Genomic DNA, 24,815 nt, shown 5'->3' with positions numbered 1-24,815 from the left:
TTAATTACCAGTATGTCTTTACACCCCTGCTCTCTGTCAATAATCTGCCCATTTGTGTTTTTATTTTCCCTAGTTGCCTTGGCCAGGTTACCAGAATCGCTTTGCTGTGGACCCTCGCATCATGAGCCACCCTGCAGCCATGGCCTACAACTTCAATCTGTTGCAGGCCCAGAATCGAGGCTCCCCCATCCCTTACAGTGGGGTGGCCCACCCCTCTCCTCTAGGCATGGGCCAGCCTAGTCCTGACAAGGAGCTACAGGCAGACCCCATAAGAAATGGTGTGTTTTAATTACTCATCAAGCAACCACCCAAAGCACATTACTTGAATTTCCGGTCATATATTTATTAGATTTAAAGTCCTATAGATTTAACATTTGGTTTTGACTTCTTAGGTAAATTAGAAGGATGTCCAAAGTCAGAACAGAGCCGTCTCCAGACACCAGAGAGGAAAACTACCGACATGAAGGAAAAACAGGCAAGCTGCGACATTTGTACCTCTTTTATGTAGATCCACATTACCAAAGCTGTGTGATTGGGTGATGATGACTTTATTGGCCAACCATTATGTCTTTGCTAATGGTGTTTGGATTGGTGTTTTTTTTGTTTTTTTTTTTGGTCCAGGGAGATTTAGACACGGGCCAAAGTCGAAGTCTAGACTCACAGACAGACGGGCTAGTTGGATTTCCCAACGCGCTGCTCCATCGAAAAGACCCCTCAGCTGCCCAGAGACCCCTCAACTACCACCTGGCACCACCCAACCCAGCTTTTCCCCCACATCCTGCCAGTGGAAGACCCTTCCCCCCACAGTACCCAGTCTCCAGGCTTCCTTACCGGGTCGGCCAGCCTCAACACCCAGGGATGGCCCAACAGAGTCAACAGCAGCAGCAACAGCTCAGTCCTGCCTACACTGGTGGTAGCCACAACGCTTCCTTCTTCAGTGGCCCCATACCCCCTCACAGGGCTGTCCAGTCTCCCACTTTGGATGGGCTGGAGTCTGGAGGAGTGGAGGAGATGAGTAGCTCCATTAGGACTCCAATGGGCCACCCAGGAGGCCACCACCCAGGCCTGTCACAGCATAACAGGGTCAATAGCTTTGGGGAGGATGGACAGGACGGAAACCTGGGAGATGGCATCGGTGAGTGTAATTAATCATCATATTTGTCATTGTCTAATTTACATTTAGTAAATAGTCAGCAAACCATTCCAGCATCAAATGTGATGTAGAAAAGAAGCTGAGGAGAAGAGAGGTGCAGAAGTTCTCGGGCTATAACAGCTTTAGAAGATATTAAAGTGGGAATAGCGTTGTTCATACATTTGCAAATAAATGCTGGTTAGCTAACAGATAAATTGCATGATTAATCTTTTTCATGTTAAAATAAATTGCAACAGGATTTGGGCACATGGAGTGGGTGTCCATGTTAAGGCTGAATCATCAGCAAAGATGCATGTAAACCTCCTGTAAATCTGTGCCTGTGCAAACCTCGAAAATCTTACTTGTATTTTTTTTTTTTTTTTTTTACATCTCCAGTTCTGTGTATTAAAACTAAAAAGGAAAGCTCTCTATCCAGATGTGGAGCTTTGAAAAGCTCAGCAGGAAATCTGATTGCCTGTGTGGAGAATGTGATGCAGTGTGGTTTGATCTGTCCAGGAGAGTTTCTATCACTCGCGCACACAGCCTGTCTGAATGACCCCCAACTCCTCATTTTCTGATGGATCCACTGTAGCTTTCTCACTGTTATCAGTGCAGGTGCAGCAATGGAGTCTCCCTCCTCCTCCTCCTTCCCTCCTCAGCATTGCAACTGCCTGCACTTGATTGGGCGAGACTCTGCTCAGAGAACAGCCTGCTTTGCATTCTGTTTCCTTTCAGTTCTCACCCTGATTCCATTTCTAATCACTTTAGGTGCTCAGTGGCTTCCAAATGGTTTTCTCCCTTACATAAAAGAATATTAAAAGTGTAGTTATTTTTATTCTTCGATACCTTCCCTATATTGAACCAGTCATTAGTTATTGATTCATATAGAATCTGTTTCAAGAAATTCTTCCACATGAGGACAACCCCAGTGACTCTAAGGGCTCGTTAATGCTCCCTTACCTATGTAAGGGAGCATTACATAGGTAATGAATCATCCCTGCCCACATACTTCCAGGCATCATTTCTATTGGCAAAGATGTTAAGCAACACATTCCCTAGAGGCTCCAGAGTCAAAGGTTTCTGACAACAACTTACATAGTGATAGCTGAGAGGTGGTAATAATGTATCTCTTAAGAGAAGAGGCAAAAGCAGAGACAGGTTTTCTGATTGTCTTAAATACATTGCATTAACTCCCCTCTGGAAGTTCTGTCCTGACGTTGTGTATCGCTTGAACTATTGGCTACACTGCTCCCAATGATTTCTGGTGGTATTGTTTTATTTTGTCAGTATCTGTAAGCTGTCAGAAAACGGGCACAAACACAGACAAAATGAACACAGAGCACGGACAGAAGGCTTTGTCCGCATCCGTATCTACTGTTGAGCATAAATGAGCCTTAAAACTAATCACATTGTTGCCCTTTCAGACCTCCAGGGTCCCTTGGCTCTAGAGGCCCTGAGCCAGCAGCAGCAGCAGGCAGCCAGGCTGGGCCAGTGGGGGGAGGCAGCTGGCCCTTTCCTCCAGGGCAATGTCCCCTTCCCTTTGCCTCAACAGCTCGCCCACCTTGCTCAGCCCGGCATGGCTCGCATCCCCCATCAACTGCTCCGGGCAGCTAGTTGGGGCCTTAGTGCCAATATGGAGGATGAAGCAGTTTCTTCTGCCTCCGCTGGGCCACCTTACACCAGGTTAGACTCAACACCAGTTTGTCTTGTTAGTCATTTGTAATGATCTGGTAACTTGGTGCCAATTTTACTGGAGAACTTTAAGCTGGTGTCAAAATTCTTTTCCTCACTGTTTCTGCATGACATGAAACCAAGTTCAAGTGTAAAGAGATGCATTTTTAAACCCAGGTACCCGGGCCTGTTGAGAGAGATCCCCCCACAGGAACAGTCTGAACCCAGGGAAGCAGCTGAAATGCAGCCCCCACCCCAGTCTCGTCTCCTCCAGTACCGACAGTCCCAGTCCCGTGCCTCAGGTGACCCCTCAGTCTCTTTAGCCACCACCTCCAATCATGCTGGCCCTTTCCCATCAGGACCTTACTCCCATGACACCGGTCGCAACCTCCTCAACGACAACCTTCTCAACAACCCAGCTCTGCAGCAGCAGCACCCGGGGAACCCCCTGTACAACACCGGTAACTACCCACATCAGCCACCAACTCACTCTGCAAGCCCCCCTCCCTCCCAGGTCAAATACCTTCTGCAAGAGGCCCAGTGGTCCCACGGTGGAGCTGCATCAGTGAGCCCACCGCAGCAGAACCACCTGTTGGGGAACCAGGGCCACGGCCTTCCTTACGGACTGCCCATCATGGCTCACCCCAGCAGACAGGAGCAAGTCCACCTGATGCAACTCCACCATCAGCACCAGCAGCAGCAGCAGCAGCAGCAGCAGCAGCAGCAGCAGCAGCAGCAGCAACAACAACAACAACAGCAGCAGCAGCAGCAACAACAACAACAGCAGCAGCAGCAGCAACACCACCAACAAAGTCAAGGTCCAGACCAGGAGTCCTACCACCCACTGTCCCCCAGAACATCAGCAGCCACAGCCCTTCACAATGTAGATGAGGTAAGGATTATTCTTTTATTTGGCTCACTGTCTGAGGTTTGATAAATCAATGAAATCAACAGTGAGTCTGAACCGGTCAACTAAAAGCTCTCTGTACTAGTTGGTGTACTCATCAGTATTTATTTTTATTAATTAAACACCTTTTGACATTGTTGGTGTACTTGAAGGAACAAAACCCTGCACGTCACATATATTCCCAGTGTCTCATGTAGACTTCTCTGCAAAAATGAGTGAATTCACTTTATGTTAATATGCAAACATCTGCTTCACAATGCAGAACTTGTGTTATTTCTCTTTCTCACTTTCTACCTGGAAAAGTGAGAAATTAGAAATTGCATACCTGTCTTGTTTAATTCGCCTCTAAACTGGAGGATGTTAATTATTATAATGTGTTTAGTCTAGTCAGGCTTTTCTTCAATATTCACCTTAATCTTCCATGAAGCAGAGATTTCATAGTCTCCCTATGAAATCAAAATGATCTATGCTTGCAGGCCAACGTGCATAATTATTGGCTTAAATCAACCAAATTGATAGATGCAGAATGAAGAAGATGCAGAGTGAAGATTAAGATGTGCAGCTCAAATGTGTATTACAAGGAGAAGATGGATTACATGTACGACTTTGCTTGTTAAACAAACAGTTTTTTGCTAGGCTCACGTTTTTTTTATTACTAGCAAGTATGATCTGATAAATAAGTAACGACCTGCATTTGAAGAGAAGGTTATATTTTAATAATTCTGTGGTATTTGGGGGCAATGACAAAACGGAACAGACACGTAAATGTCATGCCATGCGATTTTAAACTATTTATAGTAAAGAAAATAAACTAAATATTCTGGATTGTGAGATGTGTCGGTCAGTAACATCAGTGGTGAAAATGTGGCTGTGTGTGAACAATGTCGTGACAGGTGTTGTGAAGTGTAGAAATAAACCAAAGGCCAAACAGACGGGGGTTGAAGGCAGGGCAGAGAGAGAGAGAGAGAGAGAGAGAGAGAACGAACAAGCCATGCTGAAGGCTAGGCCCTTTTCTAGGGAGCACTGGGCCCAGGTGTTCCTGATCTTCTCACACCTAAGACAGAGACACACACTCACACACACACACTGACAGGCAGGTAGAGGCCATCACAATAAGCAGCCATGATACGTTTTGTAAAAGAATAAAACATTTATCGACAAACGCAGTATTTTCCCTTCATTTATGTCTCAGCTGTGATGTCGTTGTGCTCATTATTTCATGCCCACCAGTTTCTCGAGGGTTCACTTTTATTTTTAAGCTCATTTTTACTTTACCTTCCTGTCTGACTAAATATCTCGTTCTTACCTTCTCTCCATCATCCATCTTTGCCGTCTGCACAGTATGAACCCAGGGGTCCAGGTCGGCCTCTCTATCAGCGCCGCATCTCCTCCAGCTACCCAGATGAGCCGTCTCCAGCCAACACCCACAATGCCCTATCCCAACAGCCCCAGCCCTGTCCGTCAGACCCCCAGGACCACCCCCATCCGCACATACAGCATCATCAACACCCACACGCCCACTACGTTTATCCCTCACATGACCCTTGGCCCAGTAATGGTGGGGGTCCCGGTCCGTTCCAGAACATTCCATGTAACGGAGCCGGCACACTTGCTCAGCACCGGGAGATTCTGGGTAAGTATCACCAGATATGCTGCTGTTAGGATTTATGATCGTGTCATGTTTTGTTAGTTTTAAGTCACAGCTGTGTGTTCTGTAAACTAAATGTATGATCCATGTCTGATCTACCTCTCCTGTCATGTTGGTGCAGCTTCCAAAGCCCTTCGTCAGACAGAGGAGCAGGTGAAGGCTGAGGCCACAGCAGCACAGCAGACGCACCCACACCCACACCCACACCCACACCCACACCCACACCCACACCCACACCCACACTCCCTCAACTCCCTTCAGCACCTTGGACAGTTTCCTCCTCTCATGCCCAATAACAAGCAGCAGCAGCAGCAGCAGCAGCAGCAGCCGCCACCACAGCAGCAGCAGCAGCAGCAGCAGCAGCCACCACCGCCACCGCCGCCACAGGCCCCCACAGAGCCCAGCCAGGGGGCTCCAAATTTAAACAAACCACCCACCATGTCCTACGCGAGCGCCCTCCGTGCTCCACCCAAGCCCCGAGCTGTTCGCCCTGAACAGGTCAAAAAGAACAGCGACCCTCTCTCCCTCCTTCAAGAGCTGAGAATAGGAAGTTCAAATGGTAGCAATGGGTACTATTCCTACTTTAAATGAGTGTCACCTCTCCCACATAATTAATAAGTGATAAGATTTAAAAAAAAAAAAAAAAAAAAAATTACAAAAAGAAAAAAAAACTAAACAAAAAAGGCAAAACTGTTTCTAAAAACAAAAAAAATAGTGCAAAGTGCATTTATAAATTGTTTCTATCAGTAGGTTTGTTTTATCCATTTTGTTTAATTTTAACTTTTTATTTGTAAGTCATCTTTTCTCCTGTTTCACATATCTGTGAAGAAAATAAGTATATATAATGAATGCATTACTGGTATATATACATACTCATTATGTATATATGAATATATACTTATATTATCTACACTTGTATATGTACGTAATGCTAAAAAAAAAATTATAAAAAATTAATAAAAAAGGCGAGACTTGGTTGACCACTTAGCTTCCTGTTTTCCTTTCCTTACTGAAGTTGGTTTGTTGGTTACTAAATAAGTATGTTTATCATTTTGTATTCCTCTGTTTCGAGTGGACGTTAACGTCTTGATTTTCAGACTACTGTAGTTGTGGTAATGGACAAAAGCTAAGTGGTCAACTGACAGAAACTACATGGAACAATGTATAGAAGTAGATAATTTTCCTCTAATCTGTACATATAAAGAAAATAAAAGACTGAATTGTATGCCACAGACATGTCCTTAAATTCCTGTATCATGCTAGCATTTGCATTATGAATTCTTTTCCATTCGTTGGCTTCTGATCCTTAATTCTTAGACATCTTTACCTGGGAATCATCTCCAGTGATTTAGTAGTTTATGTGATTATTTACTGAAAAATAACAATACAAATATTGATAGCATATTTTCCTTTTCAACATTGCCTCATCAGCAACAATAGAAACAGTGTGAAAATGTCATAATAGCAACAATCATGTCATTCCTCCTTTGGTTTGCTTTAAGGATCAGAGAACACCAGACATTGCTTTCTGTGATAAGATTGTCCCGAACTGCTTCGCTTGTGGCAGGTCATTTTATTTCATTTTATTTCTTCTCTTTGTTTGTTTGTTTGTTTCATTTTATTTCTTCCGTTTTGTTTTTTTTTGTGTTGTTTTTTTTGGTTAGTTTCATTTTATTTCTTCTTTGAGACAGTCATTACATTGTGGCGGAGTTACTTCTCAAACCGTGTCAACAAAACATTCACTGGGGGAATTGTTTCAATAACTGCTGGGGATACAAAATGTGGTTGTTTTTTTTTTGTTTTGTTTTTTCCGATAACGGACATTGAATTTTTTTTTTTTTTTTTTTTTAAAGTTTCAGTGCTCTGAGGGTTTGTGAAAGTGAGAAGAGAGTGGTGAGGTCAGATAGGTCACGATAGGTAAGTTGAAACTGAGGGTGGGATCAACACTGCCAGCCGAACATTTTTGAACACAACAAATTTTAGTGTTTTTGTTTAAATCTTAAGTATTATTAATTTACCCTGAAATTGGAAAATGTGCATAAAGAATATTGTGGGTGTGAAATATTTCTGGCCTTTTTGTTTTAATGGAAATGGTGTAGCTCTTAGACACACTGTTGCAAACAGCATACTGTGAATTAGTTTGATGCTACACGTCTCACAGATGTTTTCTTTATCTTTTAACCCCTGAGTAATATGAAACTTACAGTGAACAACCACCTATGTTGTGTCATATTAGCTCCCAGTTCCACAAGATACACAGATCATTTCCCATAAAATTCAAAGTCAAAAGCATCTCCTAATTCTTAATCATATTTTCCATTTACAGGGCACTGTAAACACACTGCTTGAGATTTAACCAAAAAACAATAAGCTGTTCAAAAAGGTCTGACTCATAGCGTGTCTGTTTTCAGGCTGTGCATAGACTGAAATGGTAATGTCATGGAATTTGTTTCTGGTCATTCAAAGAATTAAACTCTTCAACTTTTTCAGGGTGATTGGACTGATACAATGACAGTGACACAAAAAGAAAGCGCTGACCATGCCTTTCATCTGCTCCAGCCACATACGTTTTTCTTTCTCCTGCGTCCCAAAAACACACCACGAACCCAACACAGGAGCGTTCACGTTTGAACTCCAATCAGACAGCTGCTTGTTATTGGTTGACACACAAGGAGGCTGCACAGCTACACAGCTGCAGGTGATATATAAAAAGATGCTGATGCAGTATAGCTGCCCATGTTTTTCCTTTATGATAAAAGCAATACTGGAAACTGTCATCCAGTGCCTGTTTGCTGTTATATGTAATTCGTTAACTGTTAAAACATCACTGCCCTTTCTGCAAATTGGTCTAATTGTAATGAGATGTGTCACGGCTTTCACATGGCAGTAAGTCACCATTTAAATCTCTTCAAATGTCACTTCCCCAGAAAGCTAACACCCCACGGCTAACTACTTAGATGCGTTTCGAACAGTCAGCGGAGAGCTTCACACAGGCTATGGTTTGTTTTTCAGTTGTGACATTGTGATTTCAAAGGTCCAGATTTTTTGACTTAGCAGAGAACAACACATAACTTGTAAATATGCATTTTCTAGGTATTTACAAACAAGAACTTTGGGAGCGCCTCAATTTTGTAGAAGCTGTTCAAAGAAGAGGTATGCCCTTTTTAATTATGCAAATTCACAAAAAAAATAATAATTCTAGAAATGGACAACAACAACCCAGCTGGTAGTTGCAACATGTTGTTGTAACTTTTTAATTTTTTTTTTTTAAGACGGTGTCTGGCTGATTTGACAAAGAGGAGACTTTCTGTTGCAGCTGTTAAAAGATGACTTCTTTCACTGTACAATACGTATTTTTAAGTATATGTTGCTGGATTTGTCCTGGTCTGTTTTCTCACCACTTTACAGCTGTGTAACAATCAACATGGATTTTTTTTTTCTCTCTCTTTTGTTAATGTGAAGACTGTTTTTCTTTTCATGCATGTTGAGATGACCTGGCTGGTTTTTATCCCTGTTTTTATCAGTTTGTATTGATTTGTGGATGAAAAAAAAAAGAAAAGGAGAAAAAAAAAAAAAAAGCTTTTGTTCAACCTACAGAGTCAAATTTTGGTATATTATTTGATGTGTACAATAACTTGTGACATTATCAACAAAACTATTATAATAATTTACTAACATGTCAATCAAATATGTAATGGTCATGTAAGTTCTTTTTTTTCTGCAGTTACTTAGCAGGGCTAAAGCTGAGGTTGCTCCCTGGTGTGTGGTGAATTTGCGATGCTTTCGGACACGTTTGTTTGGGGGGGAATCAGTTTTTCCACGAAACAGTCGTTGGCTAATCTCTGAAGTTGTGCAATACTAATATTTCACCGCTTCTTCAGCTACACTTTTATTTATTTTTGAAGCAGAAGAGATTGAGCCAAAGACATTGTAAAGGGATTTTAATTGCATTTTTCTCTCTCTCTCTCTCTTTAGTGCTGATTTGTTTTTAAGGCTTCACTTTTCTCCTCTCAAACATCTTTATATTTTAGAGAAATGAGTTTGACATGATCTTTGCCTGGAAATGAAGGGGACTGACTCTTCAAATGAAGTTGGAGTTGAAATGTTCTCACCTCCCAATATTGCACCATTTATCAGTTGATACCAACCAACCTGTGTGTGTGTGTGTTTGTGTGCGTGCGCGTGTGTGTGTGAGTCGGTGTCAGTGTCATGGAAAGGGAGCAACCTTTTGCCCAGCCAGTAGAGAGCACTGTGTTCAGCCTTCTATAAACGCCACATCTCTTCCTGTTATCTGTTTGCTCTCCTCTGTTCTTCCCTCGCTGCAGTGAATCAATGGCACACCTGTTCTCCCAGCCTCCTAGTCCCATTGGTTCCTCCCTCGTGGGTACAAAATAATGAATAGATCTGTTTTACTCTTTACTCATTTCAATTGGTGGTGGTTATAATAAAGGATTTAGACTGTGTTTCAAAGGTTTATTTTCTTTTTTATTTGTTTCTCTATTAAAGTGTTTTTATTGAAACTCCTTGAATTCTATGTCTTTTTTCCCCCCCTGCATTGGTCTACATGGTGTTTGGTAAAATGCAGTTTACATATTTGAATTTGATTGTTTTAAATTAGTTTAAAACCTTGAAAGCAGCAACTTGACATCAGATTAATTCCTCCTTCTCCACTGCCACCTGATAAAAAAGGTCAAATCAGCAGCAGCTTCTGTTGCTTCGTCACATGGAAGCAAAGGAAGCCTGAACACAAAGTGATGTCAGAAGTTTTCCAAAGCTTTTCAAGTTTTAATTTTCATTACAAAGTCATAGCTTATAACAAACAAACCCACACAGAATCTACTGAATTCCACAACTTGTCTGGTTTCATGCCATATTCAATGAAAAAAATTTAAAAACATAAGACTAAGAATACACAAAGCACATGTCAGCTGTTGGCACTACTTTTACTATTCCTGTTTGTTTTTTTCTCTTTTTTATTTCAGCTTTTAACACATTTTATCTCTCATAAACATTGTAAAAGTGTCAGTCAAAAAAAAAACAAATTAGATCTTGAATAGATGCTTAACGGAGCAGTTTGAACTGCCTCAGGTTTTGCAGAGAAAGGTCAAATGTATTAACTCCTACGCTGCTCACTTATATATACATGGCCAGAACAGTAGCAGCTGTCATGGGCGATGCCAAGCAAAGTGAAAACAAATGTCTGGTTGAGAGACTGTTAAATGTCTTAGGATACCCACAGCTACAGTACAATATAACTGCAAGATCACACAGGGACCTGTCTAGAAAAAAAAAAAACACAAGGAGCAGGAAATGTCTCTGCAATTTTTTAATTTATGTATCCTAAAACTTTTTTTTTTTTTTTAATCAGATAATTAGTTTACTTGAATGACTCTGTTCTATCATCTCATTCATACTTTGTTCCTGTGGAGGCCTGGTAAGAGTCTTAGCCCCCATGTCTCCTCCAGAGGTTGTGCTGCTGCTTCTCAAACGCAGCTGAACCAAAGTGGTTTGAACTTTGCCCTCCAGCCCTGGTCCACGTGTTCACTGTACTCACTGTCGCTGAGTCTGCAAAGCTGGAACTGACCAGCATTGTCATTCAAACTGCGGACAGGTTCGATTGAAATGTCAACTTTAATTGACGGTTGTAATGTTGCTAATAATAGAGCCGTGTCATGTTTCCTTTTCATATGTGTTTGTGGGATTTGACGGGTGAATGACAATTTAAAGAAGGCAAACAATGAGAGATTTTTTTTTTTTTTTTTGCCTGCAAATTAGACTAAAGCTTGTGGATTTTTATGTTCTCTTTATGTTGTAATACTTTTTTTCCCACACAAATCAAATGGGTTGTGACGCAACACAGAAAATGAACAGAGATTTTTTTGTATCAGCTCGGTTTGGGAGCTGTCAGCAAAAAGTAAAAGGCCTTGTATGTGCACCTGCTAGAGCTGAACCTTTTCCAGCATGATCAGTGCTGTGCTGTGACTGTGTGGGTGTTTAGCATTCAGCCTGACACACACACACACACACACAAACCTGCTCTGTGCTGCTGCTTTGCTCTGAAATCATTCCTTTACCCACATTTTTTTTTTAAACTTTGAAGGCTCTCTATAAGTCTTAGAAATATACAACTTGACATACGGATCTTGACTTGTCCTACCTATTGTAAGTGAGTGATTCCTGGACCATACAAAAATCAACAGCTGAACATTAGATATGTACAAGATATCATACATAATGCAGTACATGAAATCAAGTTATCATGTTGTCAGGCCATAACTGTATTTACTAAATTCTCTTATTGTCTTAATGTCTGTTTTAACTAAGGCGTGCAAGACCATGGAAACATGGGTGGTGACCTCTATATAAGCAGATGATAAAGGATGAGATGCGAAGGATGGGGAGGGGGGCATGCTAAAAGTGCTTTCAGATATATGCAAATATTTGGCCCAGGTCTGCTCTTGCTGAGAAGTGTGATGGTTTTTTTAAGCCACAGGTCGGATCTGAGCTCTGGTCTCCAACATGAGCCAAACCTACGGAGGCGGTGGAGAGGACTTCTGTATTTTACACTGTGCTGGGATACAGGATAAGGCAAACATTCAAAACTCCAACAAAAGGTCCATATTCAGGTTGTTGTGTTATTGTAGAGGCGAATTTCCCATTAAGGCTATTAAGTCCATCCACACCAGAGCCAGACCCTACCCTTTTAAGGCCTGCTCCCATTCTTGAATCTAATACCTGTTATCAAAACAAAGGACACAGTCACTCTCATCCTGCTTTTCATCTGTCTGTGTATCTATCACTCTGCTTGCTCTGGCTCGGCGTCCATGCAAGTCTCCCACGGATTCCTGGGCATCTGGGGCATGGAAAGAATCAGGAGGGCAATGCCAGTGAGAAAGAGGAGGACAAAGCTGGTGCAGGCGCAAGCAAAAGACCAGGAGTAGTAGTAGTCGATCCAGATGGTGTCCTCGCTCTCGATCATGCGTTTGACTGATTGACGCATCACCTCCAGCGAGATGAAGGAACAAAGACCTGGGAGAGGGAGAGAGGCGTCGGTTACTTTATGTGACAGCCTAGAGCAACACTTCTGTGTGCAGCGGGCACAAATCAACACTGAACCCACCTGCGAATGCAAAGAACATGCCAGCCGGTTTGAGGAGGTAGTCTCTTCCTTTGCCCTTCCCAGTGCATGATCCCAGCAAACACAGAGACCCCAGTATCATGAATCCCAGACTGAAGATGGAGATGGCTGCAGCGGAGATGTTGTACTCTGGAATGAAACAGACCCCAGGGCGTTGGCGAACATTTTAAATTCTATGAACTGTCGCTATTGTCATAATATTATAGACATATGTTTAAAGCTACAATCCTTCTCTTTAGGAAGAAAAACCAAGGTCTGAATCCACTATTTCATATATTTCTTTGATTGACAAATACAAAGAAGCCAGACAGTGGTTAGAAAGGCACATGAGATCCATCACAGTTTCTACAATCAATAAGAAGGCACTGCTTTAACAAGCAGAAATGAATTATTGAGAAGACATGCTCCTCTGTTTCAAACTGAGTAATGGCAGTTCAGCATGTATTCGGGATGTTTAGTTGATGATTTGACTTGAGACATCTTGTGTTTGTGTTTGATTTCTTGAAGGTTGAATTATTACATATATCTTTTTAAAGCGGAGGCCACACTGTAACTGTACTGACACATTTTTGTTACACTTTGTTTTGCATTTCATCCATTTACCAATCAGCTGGTTTCTTACTCCTGTAGAAAACTCATGCAGTCATTAGTGTCAGGATAAAGCTGCTTTATTCTATTATTCTCATTATTGTCAGCTAATCCCATGTCGAGACCAGAAGCAGGAATATCTGATGTTGAATCTCAGTACTCACTTCTCCATATTCAGCTCCAAGCCAGTGTTTATTCATTATTATTATTTTTTTAAAGGCAAGTCATTTCATCCTAAAACATCTGCGCACAGAAGTTAGTTAGCGCACAAAGTTACTGAACAAGGAGCTAATTTTTGGGGACTATTTTCAGCAGCGGATTAATACATATTTGGTGCACTAGTGAGCTTTTACAGCAGCAGGACAGTGTATGTGGGATAAACTCAAAGACAACTACAGTAGCCATGTTTATGGTGATGAGGGGACACGTCACCCAGTGTGGTTGATTGTGTTTTTTAACAGTGCATGAGACTCAGCTTTACCAGACTATTAGAAAAATATGTCTCTTTGGTCCTTGTGTTGACAGATAGAGTGCGTCTGTGCAGCAGGAACAGAAGCTGGCTTGTTTTTCTGAGCGGAGAGGTGGATAAGGACGTGAGGCCTTTGATCTGCCTCCTGCTCGCCTGTGAACCGTGCCCAGGGGAGAGGCGCTCCTTTGGGGGAGACAGCCTTCATCTGCTGCTGGCAGGGGAGGATGGGCCGCACCCTGATCACTCTGTGTTCTCTGAGATACTCTACGTCTGTGGAGCTCATTGGCTCACTCAGCCTGAAACACCAAAGTTTCTCAACACCAACAGTGAGGTAATCTTAATGAAAAAGATGCCCCTGTTTCAGTCGTACTCATATCCATCCATAATCCTGCCTGGGTTTGAAGTCATAGTGCTGCAGTATACAACACTAACAGCTGATCTGTGTGTGTATCAGTGGCGTGCAGTCAGGGCAATCAAGGCAAGCTGTGCTTGTCCAGTTAAAGCTAAAATTAGACATCAAATAGAACAATACTTCAGTGGAAGTGACATCTCTGATCTCAGAACAGCTTTTTGTCCCATACAGGGTCTGTTACCTGTTTACATTCATTATGTAATTTACTGCCCTCTTGTGGTGGCAGCAGGGCATTGTCTCTGGAAGCTAGCTCGACTTGCAGTCATTGTATTTATTGTTTCTATCATCTTTGTGGGCGTGGCCAAGCCAGCTTCTCAGTTATGATTCGCATTAAACGCGAATGTGTGTAGAAACTTCACACTGAGAGGCAGCAGCAGCAAGTGCACCAGCCAGTTTCACCGATTTATCATCTTTCTGCAAGATGGAGTAATTTTGAGAAGTTGGAGAGAATATTGTTACACAAATATCGCAGCTCTGTTCAGGGATAGCTCAGCAAGTAGCTGGTGTGCGTAGCGGGCGAGAGAGAGAGAGAAACAGAGAGAGAGAGAGGGAGTGGTCAAGCTGGCAACAGGAACTGAAAGTTAGCTTGTTAGTTAGCAGTTAGCAGTGTAGCTGTGAACATACAGTATGATGTATGTTCACTTTAGGCTGTTTGTCTGTTTGTTAGGCTGCTGCGACTTCTCAACACATCTCTGTGCTTCAACTACAGTCTGGACGATCAGCCAGGGAAGAACAACCCTGAGGCAGGTGAAAACACTGGCACTGGGGTGTGGCGCTGTCAGTTAATGGTAAATATGTTCAAGCTACCACAGAAGTGAGTTTTACTGCACATTTGATACATTTACTGTCAGTTTAGTAAATTATCCCAATACTTCTTCATCCAGGAAGAAGAAAGGTGCAGATGTCCAGGCAGAGGGCAACAAGGTGCAGGAGAGGGACTTTCAGCACAGGAGACACAGGCAGCACAAAATCATGAGACCGGGCAGGACATGAATTTATGAGCGATTTTATTTGCTGCCGCTGCTGCTGCTGCTGTCATCAGGAAAAGGTATGTTTTAATCATGTCCTATTTTTGATGTGAAGTAAACAGCTGAATCACTGTCGGGTGGTGGGGGTGGTGGTGGGGTGGGGGGGTACTTGGCTCTGCTTGCCTATCTGTAAAAGTCACCACATGCCTCTGTATGTATTTTAAACTCATTTATATATCTGTGTGTATATGTACAGTAGGTTCATACCCATGTTACATGTATATAGACATGTGCACATGATGCTTTTCATATGTAGAGGAAAGATTTGACTGACTAAGGTTATATAAATACAAGGTTCAGAATTTGTTTTAGCTCCCTCTTTTGAATAGATTTGACACATGCTCATCTTTTCTGTCTGTGTCTCTTCACTGCTTCAAAGAAGAAGTGCAAGTTTGATTCCTTCATGCTTTGCGTGCCCTGAGAAAGAATGAAATTTCACAATTTTGTATAGTTTATGTGGGTTAGTAAAATGTATGGAAAACTTCCATAGGCCCAGATCGATTCATAAAGTGTCCTTGACTATTCTAAACTTGCAAGATTATTATTACCCTCGATTTGTTTTTTACTGGGAACTCCCTATGGTGGACAAGAGTCGAGCTGTATGGATGGATGTGCCTGTGGTGACATACATGTACTATGTTCATTCAACCTAAAGTACCATTATGGTATAGCCAAATGGCTCAGTCAAGAGTGAATAACACGACAGGGAACTTAGGTCAGTGCTGCAATCATTACAGCAAACTTGCAGCGTGTCCCTCCAGGGCTAGCCATCAGCACTGGGATGCTGCATATATATATGTGTGTGTGTGTGTGTGTGTGTGTGTTGGAGGACGGGGGTACTCTCAAATGCATTAGCATCTCAGAGTTTAGGGTGTGGGGGTGTGTGCGACTTTGTCCACAAGCCTCACATTCACACCCCAGTAATTGAGTCTGACAGTGCTCCACATGTGCTCAGCACCCTAACGCACACTACATGGGAGGGCTGTCATCCAACATGCGTTGGCTGGGCTCAGTGAGGCCGTAGCTGTAGAGCAGGGTCACTGAAGAGAGGATGGAAGGGATGGAGGGGAGAGGAAATGTTGACTGTACTGTATGAACAGAACATCTCTTGCACTATTCCTAACGCATGGTATATGTGAGCGACGTATGACAAATAAATACATTTTCCAAACACATTAGTACATGCATGAAAATCTTCCAACATAATCCCTAACAAAAAATGTCTAAAGAACTCTGCCACACTTAAAAAATAAAATATATCACATGCAAGGCAACGTTAGTGCATTATCTGTGTGGCCTCTGTCGTCGGCAAAGGGATGGTGTGGTGTTGCAAATGATGACTTGTGGAGGCACATTGACTTTTAGCTGCAGCTGCAGAGAGAGTTGGGACAGTTCGATGTCCGATGACAGGTTTTGTCATTGACAGACGGTTGAATACACCTGCTGTGACATCGCTGGCTGTGCTGTGCTCAGAAGTGACACATGAATGAAAATCTGGACCCACGGAGAGCAGCAGCAGCAGGTGAGGTCAGCTGGGAAACCGAGGTGCAGCTGGTTTGATGTTAAACTTCACACAGACTGGGGTGTCCCGCAGAACATATGAATTCACAAATTAGTCTTTTTCACTCTCAGACAAGCTTGAAAGAAAGTAACCCGACACATGTAGAGCCAGTGCTGCAGACCTACCTTTTTGTGTTTTATATTCAAATATCTCAGTATCCTGCCCTGGAGTGAAGTGCCTGAAGTAAGTGCAGTTTTCATCTGTGGAAAGAAAGAAAACAGGATTTAGTTTAAACCTGCATTAACTGATATATTTTTTAGCCACTTTCTATCGTGCAATACAAGCTGCAAACACAAAATCTCCATATTTTCACCTTGTCAAGTTGGTATGGCTAACGTGCTGTAGCAAACAGCAGCCTATTTACACATCCAGCAGAGGCAGAACAACATTACCATTCATCTGGAGTCATGTGTGTGTCCATCTCATTAATGTAAGTCACATATTTGATCTTACATTGATCTTCACCAACTCCTGATAAAGTCTAATATTTCAGGTTTTATAGCTGCTAAATATTACACTACACTGACTAGCTACCCGCTAACATTGTCTGCAATTTAATGTTAAGCAGGTAGTTCTTCTCTTTTTCTTTTTTTAACTGAAAATAGCTGTTAAGCATTGTAAACGGGGTTGATGATAAATTCATGATGATGATGAATTCACAACTTGTACACAATAAAACTTGACTGGATTCGACTTAACTTTCCTTGATATATATATTTTTTTTTTTTTTTTTTAGCACTTAGTCATGAACTTTCATTAAATCTAAATATCTTCATATGCAAATACATGCTTAAAAAGTGAAGGAGCAATTAAGTGAGGGTCATGTAGTGGAGGCATTAATATAATAGTTGATTCGTTGAAGTGGCACCGTGGTGGAAGCCTTTGGCTGCTTTCAGCTCTGATGACCACAGTTTGCTGTGTGTTTGATTCTCTTGTATTTCAGACCAAAATCTTACTGTAACACACATCAAGATTCCTAAATTCAACCAGATCTTAGTTGCAGGCAATAAAACTAAAGCTTTAAATGGGTTTACTCTGTCAAGTTGAGAAAGTTGTGTCTTTCTCTTTGCTCAACCTGTGAACCTTTTCACACCTCTGCTCAAGCTTTGCTGCACATACCTATGCACCAATGGCTGTACTCCACCCGTCATGTTATGCTGTGTCAATATGATACTTCAATAGAACGATTCACACTGTCTCGTATTTATCTCACATTGTTTTTCCAGAGGCATATCACAGTTTGACACCCCAGGGATAGATTTACCACTAAACTGGTTGCGTGATGTTGTGCAGAGTCCTATTCTGCTCTGTGTGGTTTGACTGTCAAAGTAAAAACGGTCACAGAAGACATCACATTCAATATTTCTTGGACAGACGAGGTGTTAAACCTTAGGGATTTGTGCAAATAAAGCCAGACTGCCGTGTGTGATCAGGGGATGGGTTGGATAGAATAAATACTCTGATGCTCTGCCAAGCATAAAAAAGCCTCATGAACCCAGTGTAGAAACAGGAGTGGTTTCATGTCAAATCTTGATTACATTTGACTTATCTCATTCCGTATGCGTACTGTTGAGGTTTAAAACTATATACAGGGTTAAAAGCAGTTAATGAAGTGCACACAGAGCAGCTCTCACTTCCAACGTCTGAGACTTGACTTCCTGTAGCATGTACCTCTGAAAGCAGGAGACATTAGAAAGAAATACGATGTAGGTTTGGATCATCGTATTTGCAGAGGGAGTGAGAATGTTTATGCATGTAACGCCAGACCACCATGCCACTTAATCTCGTGGAAAGTCAAGTGCATGTCACTCATCTGGGTTATGCTATGAGGTCTCCGCTCACATGCATTTTCCTAATCCCCTTTTCCATACAGTCTCACCATGGGACATCAGTGAAATGCTTTCATGTGGAAATATGTCGCTCTGCGTGGTATCATATCATGGTTAGCACTCAACAACCCACGCTGGGAGGGTGCATCATTTTCCTATACCCCGTAAACCATGAAAATAACCTGAAATGGATGTGAGGAGGCCCTAAAAGGAAACAGCACAGAGCAATTTGATAGAATAGGCACAAACAATATCTGTGAATCATTTTTTGCAAGTCATGTTAATATTGCAATGTTCACAAAAGCCTCCACTGAAATCACAACCTTTTATTACACACACAAAAAGTTACAAAAAGATGTTTTTTATGAATGAGGACAGGGACTGGCCATCAGAAAAAGAAAACACAGCGGTTGTTACTAAGCAACAAGCGCCTGCGTTTTTCACTTTAGAAAACACACATGAGAGTGTGATAGAGGCTCGTTAGCTATTTCTTCAGAGTAAAAGCTTGTGTTAAAAAGGAAGGGTTGTCTTTGAACTCCACTCATTTCCCAAAACTGTGAATACTCACGGTTTTTGAAGGAACGCTCATCCTCCTCTGAGTCTGCTCAATCCCTGTGCTGTAACACAACTTTTTCTCAATAACGGGAAACAGTGTTGTCGTACTCCACTTGGAGTTGGAGACTGACTTTTTTTTTTATTTGTCAGTTTCAGTGCATGCGTGCACATGTTTGTGAGCGCATTTGTTCGGCTATTGTGTCACACAGTGAATAAGCTCCCTTTCAAATGGTGACAGCTGTGTCATTTGTGTTTAATGTACATCTTTTTTTATTTGTGAGTCAGCTCTTTGACTGTGTCAGAGTGGAGCGCTGGAGCCCATCTTGGAGCTCAACTCAGATTCAACCTTGGTGGCTCGGACTCGGACAATGGGGACTTGGCTTGCACTCAACTGGAGACTCGACTCGGACTCGAGATGTAGTGACTCGACTACAACACTGGCAGGAAACAAGGTCTCTGAGTGAGATATATCTTCTTTTTTTTTTGCAGCACAAGCACAAGTGGATCTTCATTCACTAAAGGCACATCTGGTTTGTTATGCATGTTCAAGTGGAGCCACTCAGCGTTTATTAGAACTTGGAGTGCATGCTTTGAGCTCATTATCTGTATCAAGTAGCTTTATTGTGTTGCCCAATTACACCTTTTTGTACCGTCTTCAGGGTGCAAGCAAAAATATGAGGAAAAGCTGGTGGTCATAAATTAATCTGTATTCATCTGTGGACGCATGCTGCCACAGAAGAACACACACACACACACACACACACACACACACACACACACACACACACGCCACTGTTGAACCACTTGTTCTTGGTCCTTATTCTGCAAATGCCGGTCTGTCAAGTTCTGCAAAGCCTCTCATGTTCCTAGTAGGGCAATCCGTCATCCCTCCAGAGATCAGGTGAGGACATTGGATTAGCAGCATCTCTGCACATGTCATGGCAGCACCTTTTATAGCGTTGATGTGTAGTGTCAATTCTACAGTGTAAGTTTGGCCCAGAGCTCTCAAGCTGTGCTAATATTTTGATGCCTCTATTTAACTGTTGTTCCCTTCATCATTCTTAGGTCTGTCAACTATGACAAGTGAAGACAAGTTCACTTACCTTTAGCAAGGTCAACACGAGCGTACATGCCACCAAAATTACATTCACTGTCGGTACATTAGTGGCTTTTCCTGCAGAGCTCAGCTGATTTTAGTGCAAAACGTTTTAATAATTCATGTGCAAGATGTATAACTACAAGGGAAGAAAACCAATATTTTTACATTTACTTCTGATGCCAGTCAGACTTTGTGAGCTTAAGCACTCACGCTCCAAATAAGTTTTGATTTTATAACATGTCTATCCCCATATATGATACCTATCCCTGGGTTGCTCTGCAACTTGAGTGCTTACAAAGGTGAAGTACCAGTGGTTCCACTAGCTTTTCGGACTATGCATCCCACCCCGGGAGAGTGTGAAGTCATTTCAGTGGCTATGTGAGCTGCACGGAGATGCCAAGCTTCAGGAAGGTCTCGTGGGAACAATTTGTTGGGTGGGACAGAGCTATGTCTAATGCTTCCAGGTGGCCCCGTCACTCAGAGGAACGCTGGACTTGACGAGAACACTTGACCCTCCTGGCTTCCACCCAAGACAGCTGAGTATTTACATGGCCTATTTTTGTAACGACAACGACTGCTTGCTGAGCAGTTTGCACAGCATTCAGTCATTAGAGCACAAAATTCAAAGTGTTTGCAGTGTCTTTGAAAATGAAACACAGAGGGGAGCAACATGGAGGAGGTTTGTAACTTAGCTGGTTTATAGAATATCTGATGTTGCTTACGTACAGCCCACAGCAGCTCAGAAAGCCAATATATATATAATATAATATATATAAGAGATCCCAATATGAAAAGAAAGCAAGACAACAAACTAGAGTACAGCACCTGAAACTAAAGAAAAATAGTCCTCAGGTAAATTTAAGCTTGGGGTGAAACTTTCTTTCTTAGAGCTGATACAGCATATAATTTAAGTGTGCATTGTGAACATCAAGTTTCTTCAGAAATCATCTCAGCATCTGCACTTCATCAGCAGTCAATCTAAACACAAACGCAGCCCATATTTTCCAGATGAGTGTCCCACAGCACCTCCTCGCACACTGTTAAAAGTCCTGCTTTGGATCAGAGGTTGACACCTCTCTGAAGATGTGTGGCTACGATAAACAATAATGTTCCTCTCCAAATACAGCTATTTGGCCTGGAGAAACCCCTGGAGGCTGAGGGAACTACTAGATTTACTACCTTCTTAAATAAAGGGTGCCAGGGTGGCCGTCACATATCAAGTGTATTGTAGCAGCTGTGAAAATCATTTGTTAGCATCCAGTGGCAAGTAAAAGCAATATAATATAATATAATATAATATAATATAATATAATATAATATAATATATAATGCAGATAGAGGCTCTATAATTAGACATATTTGACACTTGCCACAGTCTGAAGAATTCCCTGCATGTCTGGTGTGGGTAGAGCTGTTTTAGTATATTCAGCACATGCCTGAACAAATGAACCACCCTCAGGCATTTCATCTGCTCCTGGACCAGCCCTGAGGGGGCAGACAGTGTCTGGGATTCCCAAAAGTTAAGCAGCTGCCATCAGTTAGGACATAGGACAAATGTGGGGGAAGACTCCAGCCTCAGGATCAGACAATAATCAACAGTTAGATATTGACCGCTCAGATGACAGTCACCAGGCCAACAGTGTTGACTGTGATGAGTGACCCTCACCTCAGACAAAAAGATGTGAGTCATTACTAGTCAGCAACCGCTCAACACTGTTTACACCCGTTTTATTCAATTACAGTTTGCTTCTTATTTAAGCTGCTGTAAGAGCATCTGTTATCATACAAAGTTTATTTTGAGACATTAATGGCAAAGTGAACCCTTGTTAAGGTATCGAAATACACATGACCTACTGGCAGACTGCATTATGTCAGCATCATTAATGGCTGTGGTGGAATAAGTATTCAGATCATTCACTTAGGTAAAATTGTTAATACCACAGTGTAAACATAGGACATTACAAACAACAATATGCATTCAAAATTACTATTAACAGCAGCAGAACAGAGTCTTCTATTGTATGTTAAATCAAATTATTACGAGCAGCATTTAAATGTTGTAGCTGGTTCGGTTAGAGGTAGAGTTAATTTTAACTACATTATATGCAGCTGCCTTTTTTTTCTGCTTTGAATACATCTATAAACAAGCATCAGATTTTATGAGCTTTGTACATAAAATCTCACTCCGCAAAGTCCCATGTAACTAACGCCATCAAATACTGGAAATGTATAGTGGGGTAAAAAGAAGTGTGTCCTTCCAAATCAGTCAAATTTACATTCAATTCATTCCTCAAAAATGATCAGGAAACTATGGGACCTGTAAAATGTGCACTAGTTCTAGAAATATGCAAGTAAAGTAGCTCATAATTGTACCTAAGTACAGCGCTTGTGTAAGTGCTCTCAGTAACTTTCCATCACTGATTAAGGACCATTTTAAAATCAGTACACTGAGAATGCTTTACGATGTGTTTGTGTATTTCAGGTACAGGCATGAGCGTTGTACGGAGCACCCAGTCAGCTGGTTTTACTGATAAAGACATCCTCACCCAGAGAGGAGGAGCCACCGGGAGAATCAGCTGTTGTGGTGTTTGATGTTTGGTTATTGAAAGCCTGCAGCCCGCTGGCGCTTCATGCCACATGCTCGGGTATCTCTGGTTGACGTCTAATATCTAAGTGGTCTGGCTAAGTCTTTACGACTAACTGGTAAGGTTTCCTCTCAAGGCCTTGTCATGGACCCCGGTCTGCATGGATGTTGTGTCCACCCTGTTTTTTGCCCGGACGAGGGGCAGTAAGGACCATCACCCAACTGAATGAGGTTCAGTGGCAGATTTGAGTTTAAACTCAGCCTAAACTGCAACTATCGCATTTGTTACACCAATGTATTTCACCACCATTAACGATTTCATCAGAAACCATTTGAAAACATTCAGATATCTTTGAGTGTGTTTCAGAAGTCTATTCAAGCAAACCTCAAGTGGTGAAAATACATACATAACGTTTATTATATTATGACAGCCTAAAAGCACGTAACTAAAAACAGGATATTTCTTTTGTTTCACAGGGACGTTTATAACATCATATGACATATGTCTAGTGAGGCTTCATGAGGACCTCTATTCTTAGTAGCTTCATACCTCATGCGCACTGGGCTGGATTGCATAGAGGCACTTCACAGTCCCTGAAAAACAATATTCATACAGTATAGAACGACACCTTCTGGTACAGTGACAAAAAGTGTTGTGTGTCTTTTAGCTTTAATCTAACTTTATGTGCCAGTTAGAGAAGGTTATTGCTCAGAGTTTCTCTTACCTCCAGGCAGGCTGATGGGTCCGCAACCATGCCCCTCCACGTAGTTTTCCGGGGTCATGTAAATGTGCTTCTTGCACAGCCTCCACAGGCCGAAGTGGGCCGCCTCGCAGGTCTCATTCAGTTTGTGCACTTGCGGGCTGAGCACTGCCCAGTGGTCCGTCACCACCGCTGTGAACATGCAAGCCATACCCACCACCAGCACGAAGATGGCAATCTTTATCTTTGTTCGCTTGTGCATGTTTCCAGGAGGTGAGACTTCTTGTTCAGTGAATATTCTTCTCTTGATATGATAATAAAGATAAAAAAATATATATATAAAATTGGATGTTCTGCAATGTGGACACACTGGTCTGTGTCCCAGAGGCTCCTTTCCTCAGTGATTGCAGCAAGCCTCCCAGAAAGTCTCTTCTATGTTTCTCTCTCAGCCTAAGACTAGTGCCTTCTCTCCCCCTGTTGCAAATCTGTGCCTGTGGTTCGAAGGAAAAGGAGCCAGACTGCTCCTGTCCTAGTTTCGAGTCCCCTTTTCCCTACTCACTATGAGCTGCTGCACAACTGAGGAGGCTGCAAGTTTAGACAGACAGCTGTTGAGGTAGATCAGGAAAGTTGATGACCAAACTGACTGTCTGCCATGGTGGGCAATGGGCATACAGGCTGCTGCGTGTGTTGGTAAGTGTTTTGCTGGGGGGGTTTGTGGGGGTGGAGGGCGGGGCAGATGGGGCAGTTGGGGCAGTTGGATGCTATAAATGTGACCAGTGAGTCAAGTTGTCAGGCTGTCTGCTTATCCGGTTACAGAGCCAGTGGGTGGAGGTGTGTAACGTGGGTAACAAGTGGACTCACAAAAACCGATTCCTCTCATCCATATTATAAATTTATGTAATTTCAAAACGTATTGTGAGAGTAGCTTTCCATACTTCTAGTTTCTGTCCATCTACCACGGCCGTGTTTACACTCTCTGTCTTGTCTCTGTAAACTATTTATAAGGAGAAAGTGGATGTGTTTATAAAGAGCAGCGGCTACGCTCCAGCTGTCAGAGGACAGAGGAGTTCCCCTGAAGTAACGATACTGCCTTTAGTAATTCCTCATTTGGCAATTCCTGTCTGGATAACAACTTATTACTATGTTTTATAGTCCAGTTTAAGTTTAAAAGGATCATAACTTTCTTTATCGAGATGCTCAGTGTCTCATCTCTACAGTGTCAAGTTGTCCTGACCTCTCTCCATCCATCCAGAAAATAATCTTTTCCTGCAGCAACAAGTAGTTTATTTTGTCGTACTGGGGAATATGAGTGGAAAAGCCCTAAGTCGCCCCAGAGGCCCAGCAGGAGGAACAATATCTCTTGAGAATAAGGAAACTTTCATAAGTGTTGTACTGTGTAAAGTTCACCAAGTTTACAGCAAGTGAGGAAAAGTGTAGCATGTGGTTTCTGAAAGCCCAGTGCACTCTTGCTATTCCACTGTTATTCCACTGCA

The 24,815-nt window shown here is 42.2% G+C and overlaps 2 protein-coding genes across 3 annotated transcripts in view; one reads left to right on the top strand and one right to left on the bottom strand.

Annotated features, from left to right (window-relative positions):
• Positions 1-9,878, top strand: part of helz (helicase with zinc finger) — a 55,658-nt gene extending 45,780 nt beyond the window's left edge. For both annotated transcript variants that reach the window (XM_071505604.1, XM_071505605.1), the window contains exons 27-33: positions 74-278; positions 393-475; positions 622-1,135; positions 2,557-2,815; positions 2,981-3,695; positions 5,052-5,343; positions 5,480-9,878. In XM_071505604.1, coding sequence (XP_071361705.1) covers positions 74-278; positions 393-475; positions 622-1,135; positions 2,557-2,815; positions 2,981-3,695; positions 5,052-5,343; positions 5,480-5,949 — 2,538 coding nt within the window. In that variant the 3' untranslated portion in view covers positions 5,950-9,878. The remainder of the gene's footprint in view (positions 1-73; positions 279-392; positions 476-621; positions 1,136-2,556; positions 2,816-2,980; positions 3,696-5,051; positions 5,344-5,479) is intronic.
• Positions 9,879-10,122: 244 nt separating this feature from the next.
• LOC139637083 (voltage-dependent calcium channel gamma-1 subunit-like) lies at positions 10,123-24,001 on the bottom strand. The gene is made up of 4 exons (XM_071505607.1): positions 23,347-24,001; positions 16,680-16,754; positions 12,479-12,625; positions 10,123-12,387 (listed from the first exon to the last, which is right to left on the bottom strand). The coding sequence occupies exons 1-4, from the start codon at positions 23,582-23,584 to the stop codon at positions 12,155-12,157; spliced, it is 693 nt and encodes a 230-aa protein (XP_071361708.1). The 5' UTR covers positions 23,585-24,001; the 3' UTR covers positions 10,123-12,154.
• Between the last annotated feature and the right edge of the window lie 814 nt (positions 24,002-24,815).

Source organism: Trachinotus anak, unplaced genomic scaffold (genome assembly GCF_046630095.1).
Source record: "Trachinotus anak isolate AG129_WGS33_773 ecotype Australia unplaced genomic scaffold, CSIRO_AGI_Tana_v1 ptg000019l, whole genome shotgun sequence".
NCBI classification, from domain to species: Eukaryota; Metazoa; Chordata; class Actinopteri; order Carangiformes; family Carangidae; genus Trachinotus; species Trachinotus anak.
The sequence above is the reverse complement of the archived record's forward strand: the minus strand, read 5'-3'. Positions and strand labels throughout refer to the sequence as shown.

Bases quoted from the DNA above. Each gene is read 5' to 3' on its own strand.
- LOC139637083 (XM_071505607.1), bottom strand. From the start codon at position 23,584: ATGCACAAGCGAACAAAGATAAAGATTGCCATCTTCGTGCTGGTGGTG. The intron at 16,755-23,346 runs GTAAGAGAAACT...TTCTTTCCACAG, and splicing joins ACCCATCAGCCTGCCTGGAG to ATGAAAACTGCACTTACTTC. The intron at 12,626-16,679 runs GTAGGTCTGCAG...GTTTCATTCCAG, and splicing joins TGAATATAAAACACAAAAAG to AGTACAACATCTCCGCTGCA.